We start from the raw sequence: 10,063 nt of genomic DNA on the forward strand, positions 1-10,063 counted from the left end.
GTGCAGAGTACTGGGTGCTGGAGACTCTTGCGTTCCTCAAAGGAACAATAACAAAAGCGAAGGATGACTAGCTGAAGCACATCACCAATTTTAAATCCTCCTGCCATCAGGGCGCTTCAATTGGTGCATGGCTGTCAGGTTTTGCTGGAAGCTGTCTCCAGCTTCTGCTTGCAGAGTTGTGACCCACAAAATGTTTCTGTTGTGTCATTATGCATAATGGAGGTTGCTGGGTCAATTGCATTGCCTATATGTCCTCAAGGAGCGCAAGGGAGCAGCAAGATTCGTGACAATTGCCTGAAACTATGGATCTTGCAGGATTTCAGGAGACAACAGCAGGAATCACTGCAGCACAGCATGGGGGAACAGGTGAGAGGCTCCTAGCACCAATCATGGGCATGAGTAGCTTTACTCGATACAAATATGGCACATTCATTTCCCTGGCGCGCAATGATTCGATGCCGCAGGAGGGCTTCTTCACACTCGACATTTGAAGCCCAGGGGTAGCACGGATGCTCCCATGCAAATGGTGGTCAGCGATGGCAGGCTGGATGTCACTGCGATAGCGGTTGGGATAGGATCCATCTATGGATGGAAATTCCCTGCACAGTCATGCTCTACTCAGGTGACTCCAAGTCAACTGCTGTCTCTTCAGTCATTTTTGGTTCTCTTCAAGGCAGTCTCCCCTGTGGCAAGACAACAAAGCGCGTTATCTCGCTGTAATCTACCGAGCTTCCTGATGCAATGATCACCAAATCTGAGCAGGAGGACGCCGTATTGGTGCAGCGCCGATCACAGATAGCTATGCAGTGTTTGAGATGCATCAGCTGCTTGAGCGGGGCGGCACAGCAGATGAATTCATCGATCTGTGCGCGTATGATCGCAAAGAGGGGTCTTGTCCCACACTACGACAGTTTCCGCATGGGACCTGGCATGCACAAGTCATCCCGCACCCTACGCATAGCGGGTGGCGTCCACCGCGGACTTTCCCAAGATGGTGAACATGAGGGCTGTGATGAGGTAGGCAAGCTTGTGGGCGAACCAGCTCCACAGTTGGCGCCACTTCTCGGCAAGGAAGTACCGATAATTGAACGTTGCAACCACAAAAGTGCGTTCCATGTACTTTGCCCCCTTCGTATTTTGCTTGAGAGCCCGTAATCTTCTTTGCATGCCTTCAACGTATTTCACGAACTCGGTGAGCTTCAAGTTATTTGAATGAAAGATCTTGTGCTTGCAGCGTTCAATTATCGGTACTTCCTTGTCGAGAAGTGGCGCCAACGGTGAGCTGGTTCGCCCACAAGCTTGCCTACCTCATCGCAGCCCTCATGTTCACCATCTTGGGGAAATCCATGGTGGACGCAGCCCGCTATGTGTAGGGTGCGGGGTGACTTGTGCATGCCAGGTCCCATGCGGAAACTGTCGTAGTGTGGGACAAGACCCCTCTTTGCGATCATAACCGCACAAATGAATCTTTCAGCCACTTGATGTAGCTGTGCACCATGGAAAGGTTTGATTCCAAGGGGGGTTTTGAGATGATGGTGCGGCAACCCTAAAGAGTTTGTGCCTGCAAAATGCATGTTTGAACCCAGTGGAACCTGCTATTGGACCATGTCCCTTGCATGGTTGCAATTTTTCATTTCCATGTTCATGTGAGTTTCATCATGCTGCTTAAAAGCTCTGCCAGAGATCTGGAATGGAGACAATCACATTTTCCTATCAGCTGCACCAAATTTAGTGTGCATTATTAATTGTACTGTGATTTGTAACGAATCGTGGTGTGGTGAATTGCAAACCGTGACATTGTCATCCCCTTTCACTGCAATACAATTGTCAAGGCTGTGACAAGATCCTGGCAGCAGAAGCACCACCATATAGAAAAGCAAGCACGATTTTTGAAGACTGTGCACACACAATCGAGTACGATACATTATTGCCTGGCTATGCCAGCCCATTGCTGCCAAGCACAGCGATCGCACGATCCAGTCTGCCAGTCACAGACGCCACAAGGACATTCTGTTCATGCAGCAACCTCTCAAGTATTCGCCTGGCGTCCAATCTAGGCTCCCATGCCCACAGTCCTCCACTGCCAATCTGGTCATCTTGGGCACTGACCTCGGCAAGGAGGCTGCCCACTTGCAATGCCAGGTCATCCTCTCCAATATTGCGCGCCTTTAGGGCCTCCCTCAACCCCTATCAGCCCCGGCACTGAACATTAGACTATCCAATGTTTGAACTCAATTGACAAGTAAAGCGATAGAAGATTTCTGGCCATGGAAGCTCGCTTGCTTTGGGGTAAAATGGACAGAAGTGCAAGGCAGCAGTGAAGCCGACATGGAGAGGCGGGTGCAGCGGTGTCTGAGATCATACCTGCAGGTGTGTCCCAAGGGACTGGCAGCTGCCGCACAGCTTCTCCTGCAGCGCTTCGTGTGCAACGCTGGAAACGTCACCGGCATCAGCACCGGCCTTCTTGCCCTTCCTCCTCCTCTTGAGGGGCGTGGTCCAAGCCTGTGCATGCAAATATTCAACTGTAGGTGCACATGAGCTTCTGTGAGCAGGTGGCGGTATCGATTGCCACAGCTCACAGCAGGATGTCAAGATAAGTAGCACAAAAAAAAATACAGAAAATCACAATCTGACGCAGAAAAAGAAGACGCAGATATCGCAGCTACATGACAACCAAAATAGGACAGGGGCAGAATTGGCTTCAGGGACCAGGGACAGTATGGCATGCAAGGCTCACACCTGCAGACATAGCGCGAGCCAGTAGGCTTCCTCATTGGCAAAGGCTGCCGCCACGAAGACAGCGTCTCCAGTGGCAACCAAAGGGCCGCCACTGCCTATGAGTTCCCCTGAAAGCCGAGCGCTCAGCGCTGAGACAAAGCTGTCCACAGTGTGCAATCGCAGCACCGCTTTCTGGGCCAATGCCTCCTCGCTGGGTTGGGCTAGGGAGGCCTGAAGTAGCAAACAGCAATAAAGGAAATTAGACATCCTGACAGATGTGGATATGCTGCACAAAGTAACAGAAGGGAGAATGCAAGACATGAAGGTTTTGCAAGCGCCAAAGTAGGAGAAAGGGCTACAAATGCGCATGCTACTCTAGACCCACACCATGCCTTCTGCACTGCTCACCGCAATGGCGGCGCACTGAGAAGGGAAGCAAGACAATGCGGCGTACGCGCATGTCCAGGCCAAACCCGGCCAAAGGGAACTGAATATATTTGAAAGGGTGATTGCTGCAGGGAGTGGTGTGCCCTCAAAGTAGACCTAGGGCCATGGGGTAGGGGCCGTTCGGTGGATTTGAGAGGGTGGCTCGCTGTTGCCTCCGATTTCATGCCTCACAGCCCCGTGCACACGGCGGGCTGCCGGCTCAGAGCGGGGCTTTTGTGCCTGCCAACTTCTGTGCTGTAGCTGTACTCTTTCTTCATTTTCTGATATTGTGCACCTTGCCCACAATAAATATTTTTTGATAACTACCACCACTACCTGGCCATACTTCAAGATATTTTGACAAGCAAAAAAATTACTATTATATATATATTTTATTATTATTTTTTACATTATACCCGACATTGGAAGGGTAGCAACACCTGCACAGAGCTGGCAGCGACAAAGGTGGCGAGGCAAAGCAGTTCGCAGAGGTCTGGCAGGTGCTGCTGAGACGCAGCTACCTCAGACAGCTCTCCCAAAGCCACCCCTTGGAGTTGCGCCAATCGCTCCACTTCGCCTGCAATAGAAATTCTGTGCTGGACCCACGTTCTGGAGCTACACATGCAGAGCTCACCACTTCTCATGCCCTGCAGGTCATTTCTCTAGCTTCCTCATAAGTATGCAAAACATCCGCGGCGGCGGTGTGCCCAACCTTCCAGGGGGCAGACAGGAGACGAGTAGTACTCTCCATGTGCTGCAAGCAGAATTGACCCACCACTTCTCACCCAATTGGTCCTCAGCGGATGTGAAAAAGTTTTGCTGTGCAAATGCTGTTTCAGTACACAGAAGTACAGCAAGAAACCTTGCAATGAAACAGCCGCGGCAGCATGGTCCGCTGAGGTGGCGTCGGCAATGAGGGAGGGCAGCAGGGAACGACGCTGCAGGGCCGCTGTGGCCGCCGCCCGGTGCGCCTCGGCCTCCGGGGATACACTCTCGGCCGCCAGAGTGCGCCCCCACCAGCACCGCGCGTAGCCTGCCCGCACTAGGTCATTCACAAATTCCCCAAAGATAGATGGTCCGAGCTTTGCAGTGCTAGCATTGTACCATTGCTGGTGAGGTGGCAGCGTCATGTTCTTGTAATTCTAACGGGTGGCATCGTCATACAGGGCTGTCTGCTCTGCGTTCTGCTGGATTGATTGAGAATTGGCCACCAACACAGTGCACACGGCCTTACGAAGATGAGTCCTTTGGCATCGGCAACCAAACGCTTCTGACCGAAGCCCTCTTTCACACAAAGCTGTCCTAAAGAGAACATGTGCCTTTAAGATGGTTCTTTGAGAGGAAAGCAGAATCAGCAGCTGGCACGGTGACATGGCATGGCGTCGAGGGATGCACACCGTGGCTGGTCTGTTGGGCAGGCTGACTGGACCACCATCTGGCGAGTGCCAGACTAGGCCGCCCGCTGTCCGGGGGCAGCCATGCAGGCCGCGTGTTCAGGTCCTCGTTGAATCGCAGCGCGCTCGTTGTGGCCTGCCCGACTGCCAGCACGCCAGCTGGCAGACAGCTCTGCAGCTGCGCAACAGCCCCTGCAGCAATGTCTTGCACCTGCAGGCACAGATAGTGAGAGACTGGGGCCAGAATAGCTTGTGACCGGCAGCAAGGACGGCATTGAACCGCAGGCTCATTTAATGTTGACATCTTGGCCCAATCCCATTGGCAGACGGCACAGGAGGCCGTTGCCATATACACGTGATGCTGAAAATCGAGACACGAGCACAAGCGCCATTGCTTGAACTCATGCAGGTCATATATTTCACAAAGTGCTGGTTCCAGGCAGTTTGGCATGAATATTAGTAAGCAGCACAAACCTGCGCCGCGGCAGAGTCTGGGAAGTCAGGAGGTGACGTCAGCGCCAGCACAGCGCGCTCACAGTACGCCACAGCACGCGTGTGCGACTGGCCCAGGCGCTCCTTAAACCGCACGAACTCCAACACCTACACATTTTCCTCCACTGAGTGAAGAAATATTTATCCCATAATGAAGTGTCACATCCTGCCATGAGGCAGTGACGAATCTCCATCCAAGAAGGGTGATGACAAGGGGGGGATTGGTGAGTTTCTCCAGGAATGATGCAGGGCAGAGGAATTGCAATTGTTGGCAGGCAAGAATGCTTCAATCTCAGGAGTAACGCGTGGGATGTCTGAAGACCTTGGTGAAGCTGCTGGCCTGGAAAGCAGCCAGCACGGTGTCCCTGCAGCACAAGCGCCGGTCTTCAGATTACATCCACACGGAGATATTGTGCTAACAGTCATTGTCCCTCCATAAGTTTGTAACCACAGACGGCTCTGATCAAGGCAGCAACCATTCACGGAAAGTTGATCGACACTCACCCGGCGTCTCGGTTGTGGTCCTCAAACATGCGCAGGCAGTCGGCCAGAAGCTGCGCTGCCAGGTCAGAGCGAAGCGTGCCCAGCAGCGAGGGCAGCAGCCAGTGTCCTGCACACCATTACTCATTCAGGCATTACATCACCTTTCTCGAGCATGAAGAACTCCATCGCGGCCAGCGGGCACCGAAAGCATGGACATAATGACCAAATCACGCGGCCCTGGGGAATGGTCATCGCATTGGCAAAAGTGAAATACGTGGAGCAAAAAAACAGAATATATCTTCTGTGGGACCGGTGGTGCACCTGCTTGGCATGTTTACGGCTCCCATTGCCAGAAGAACCGTAAAACTCCGAAAGCGAGCACACCGCCGGTCGCACCACTCCACTCTCCTCTGTGTTTTTAGAAGGTAATGTTTACAGTGCAGAAAGAATTCTCTCAGGGTTGTAACACACACCTGAGAGGGTGTCGTGCTGGATGTGTTTAATGTCCAGCGCGGTAAAGCTCTCCAGCGCCATAGTCGGTGCCCCCAGCAGCCCATACAGCCCCATGGCTGCGAGCCTCAGAGGTGCACTCACTCTGCGCGCCACCTGAGCTGCCTCCAGTACAAGCACCGCCTGTCCAAGAAACCCAAATATGCTCATCAGCAATGGCACTTTTACTGCTATCTTCTGGATACGTCTCTGCCACCTGAGACTTCATCCTGTAGACGAGGCACTGATGCTTTTACTGATGTATTCCTCCCACAGCTTGTGCTACTTTGTGTGACCGTTTATATCCACAGAAAGAGATATGCAGCACACCAAGGCAGAGTGAGCGCCAGCGACTGTGCGAAAGGCTGTCTCGCAAGTGGGGATCATGCAGCAGCAATGCAAGCTTTGATACAAACGTGAATAAAAATACGTATTCACGTAGGGGCACAGTAAGTTCTCACAAAGAGCTTGCCAGAGCAAACACAATCAGCGGAGCGCACATTGAGCAGGCGGTGCGGTCTCCGGGGCGTTGCCTCCAGCTTCCAGGCGGCTACAAGTGCACCAGCAGCCAGCGCCACCAGCCCATCGGCGATGCCCCTCTCCTTCTCATCCAGGCCACTCTCCAACGCTGCTGCTTGCCTGTGCCACATCAGCACATAAGTAACGACGCTACACATCTTCTCACTTTTTCTCCGCACTTTTTCACACTCAATTTGACGACAGTGAATGCCTTGATAACAAGCCCGCAAGAAATTTACATCCCTCCTCGGTGCTGAATTTCAGCCCTGGCATGATGTAAGCCTCAAGATGCAGAATGAGCCAGGAAAGGGTGAGTGTCAGTAGAGCAGTTGCCTGTATGTGAAAACAAGCTCGGCAGCATGTGCTTCGGCTTCTTCTGGTGTTTGGTACTCTGGAAGTCCTAGGTCGTGCTGCACCTGTCAATAACACAGAACATACATCGCACTTCTTAGTGCAGCTAAAATGTACAACAGGTGAAGGACTCCTAAGGCTACTCACAATTTGTTGCCTGATCATGTGCGTCACATATCTGCCAGCTGGGGATGTGCATGCCACGAAAAGGGCAATGCAAGCATGTGATACCTGAAGAGCAGTCACTCGTCTCTGAATGAGCGCCGGTGATGGGGACACTCCACTGCTCGCTTCCTGCCCCTTACAGTGGGCATGCATCGCTGCACTCAGCCACTCTCGGGATGCACCCTCCACCCTTGCACTGTAAGGCCTGTCAACAAGCAATCCAACTTTTAGTCTGTCAAACGGACTTTATGACATATTAGTCATCCTCACGATGTCTGATTCGTTAAGGGTCATCTCAATTATCTAGAGTTTCAATTGAGTAATGACTGTGACCCTGATGATGATGCACACCCTGAAGCATCATGCCCATGGCAAATACAACAGCATGATCGGCTTGATCGGCACCTGAGGTCAGCAGCACAGCTGGCAAGGTGGCCCACGCGTTCAATATAGCGCAGAACAGCCGCGGCGAGATCAGGCGTGTCAGGCTTTCCTTCCTGCTGCCCCGTTGAGCTCGCAGTCTGCCCAGAGCTCCTCCTCTCTGCAAGGCTCAGCTTCCGCGCCTCAAGGTCGACTGCTGCCAAGGAAGGGCCGCGCAATTTGGCGGCCGATCCGCCACCGACCGCAGCTGAAAGCTTATCCACAAAGTCCTCAGCCTCCTGTACATATTTCATGACACTCAGATACATGCAAAGGTTGAGGGACATGCAATCTCAGCAGAAATGCCGGATTATAGCATGTTGCAACAATCTAGATACTGCCGTGCTAGTACCCGATCAATATCCCGCAATCTCTGCAGATTAAGTCACTAATTTTGAGTCTGCGAGATGGCTTTTAGTAAGTTTCAGCCTGCGGGAAAGCGATTGAAGGATCACATAAGAATTATGTTTGGCACCAATATGCACTCTCTACTAGTAACATTGGGCCAAATTTGGAAGGCAACGAAGAGCACAGTATTATAAAATTGATAGCTTGGCCGGATGTTGCACCTGGATGTCGGCATCAGAGCCGTGTGCAGCTCCATTGATGTGCTGTAGACCGGATGAGCCATTTGCGCTGATGGAGAGTTTGCAGATCTGCACAGCCCCATTCGTGGGTGTGGCTGATGCGGTTGGGTGTGCTGCTGTGAGCACGCAGTCCAGGAAGCCCTGAATAGCTGCCCAGTTCTGCGGGTGTGCGAGAGCCACATGCATGTAGATGGTTGCCGCTTGTTTGCCATCTCCAGTCTTAGCCTGCACAGGCCAAACTGCTGATCACGCCCATATGAGAGTCATCCACCAATGTTCTGAGTGAATCACGCACACAGGAGTCTTTTTCGATCATCAGCAGCAAATAAATATCACCCGCACGACTGCCCATCTCTCTGACAGACTGGATAAGACCCAGCCTATAGGCATGGTGCAGCAATGTGGACAATATCTGTACCATGAGGTCTGCCACCATAAGCTCCCTTTCCCCTTCCAGGTTGAAGGCATCCCCCAATGGCCCCTTCACTGCCTCCAACGCGTCCTTGTATTGCCTCCTCTCCTGCAGCATACAGAACTAAAATCAGTCCACTCACCAAAGCATTTGAATCTGCGCAATCCACCCAAATGCGCATGCCTTGCATGCTTTGGGTCCTGTTCTGTGCAGGTCAAGCTGCTAGGCAAAATGCACCAAGTCTGGCCACCCGTAATCATGCCAGATATTGTAGAATTGTGATCAGCTAAAACGTCACTGCTATCAACTTTACAATGTGATTTAAAGTCCTGCAGATCTCACCTGCAAGATGCTGTGGTACAGGAGCAGCGCATTGACAGGATCGCCCTCTTCCGACCTGTTCTCCTCCAGCTGCTTGGCTGCCATGGTCTGTGCCAGCTGCAGCAGCTTCTCCCCATTGCCACCACCCTTGCCTGACCTGCCTGCCTGACCTGATTGCACAACATCACAAAACATATCTGGGACTCTGCATGCGCATCCGGTTGGCCCCTTCACTCTATCGCCACTCTGACTGCTCAGAGGCAGACGCGCAGAAAAGGAATGCATCCTGGTTCTATGCAGACAGATCAGAGAGCAAATGCCATGCCATAGAATGCAAGATCTACCAAGATGATCTCTGCGAGATCAATGACACAAATTCCTCTGTGCAGCACCTGAGGCTCGTGCTTGCAGCACCAAGCTGGTCACGATCCACCAGAGGTAGTCGCCCCTGCTGCGATCCAGCCGGTGCAGCTTCATGGCCGTCTGCTGCTGCTTCACAAAGTCCAAGGCCCTGCGCATCAGTGCCTTTGCTGCTCGATATGCATGTGATGACAAGTCACGCCATCACATGCAACGCTTGAAGTGATACTGATCATGTCTGTCTGGAACAGGAAGCATAATAACAATGTGTGTGGTAAAGATGCTTGCATGCGCAGTGTGTTTGGGAATGCAAATAAACTGGCACACCTCGTGTACATGCTCAGCAGCACAGTCAGGAGCCCGGCATCATTTGGCCGGGTCCTGACGGCCGCCTCATAGGCTGACGTCAGCTTGGCCTGGTGCGCCCTTGACTTGTACACCATAGAGAGGATGTTGAGGACCTGCTCGTCGGTGGGTGCCTCGTTCAGAACCTGGTCACACACCTGCCAGGCCAGCAAGTTCAGGATTAAGCACCAATAAATGAAACTTCCAATGCCCATGAAGCAGGGTAGGTTGGGGCAATGGTGAAGGGAGACTTCATATGAAGCTGAGCCTGAGGGTGCTGACCTCAAAAGCTTCGTTGACACGGTCCATTCGTTGCAGAGCGAGGCCCTTGAGGACGCGCAATATCTGGTTGTCCTTGTACTTTTGTAAGGCAGCCGTGGCCAGCTTGACAGCTGCCTGCAAACAGTGCAATCCCATTCGCTAGGACACCATGCTGAGCAAGTACATATCTGTCATGGCGACGGACAAAACACTAACAAGTATTTGTGGTTTCGAGATGAAACATGATGCATCTACCTTTGGATTCCTGGCATCAAAAGCCTCATAGATTGATCGCAGCCTTCTCTCGAGAGCCTCCATCC

General features: G+C 52.3%; 1 protein-coding gene across 1 annotated transcript; it reads right to left on the reverse strand.

Annotated features, from left to right (window-relative positions):
* Positions 1 to 951: 951 nt before the first annotated feature.
* Positions 952 to 10,061, reverse strand: COCSUDRAFT_57186 (hypothetical protein; the record flags this gene model as incomplete). Its single annotated transcript, XM_005645770.1, has 20 exons — positions 952 to 1,062; positions 2,110 to 2,187; positions 2,365 to 2,502; positions 2,740 to 2,949; positions 3,585 to 3,721; positions 4,007 to 4,177; positions 4,542 to 4,749; positions 5,013 to 5,138; positions 5,353 to 5,395; positions 5,535 to 5,640; positions 5,987 to 6,146; positions 6,503 to 6,641; positions 7,443 to 7,696; positions 8,027 to 8,269; positions 8,463 to 8,564; positions 8,799 to 8,947; positions 9,170 to 9,288; positions 9,465 to 9,640; positions 9,765 to 9,878; positions 9,999 to 10,061. The coding sequence occupies 20 exons, from the start codon at positions 10,059 to 10,061 to the stop codon at positions 952 to 954; spliced, it is 2,847 nt and encodes a 948-aa protein (XP_005645827.1).
* Positions 10,062 to 10,063: the final 2 nt, after the last annotated feature.

The sequence above is a fragment of the Coccomyxa subellipsoidea genome (genome assembly GCF_000258705.1).
Source record: "Coccomyxa subellipsoidea C-169, whole genome shotgun sequence".
NCBI lineage: Eukaryota > Viridiplantae > Chlorophyta > Trebouxiophyceae > Coccomyxaceae > Coccomyxa > Coccomyxa subellipsoidea.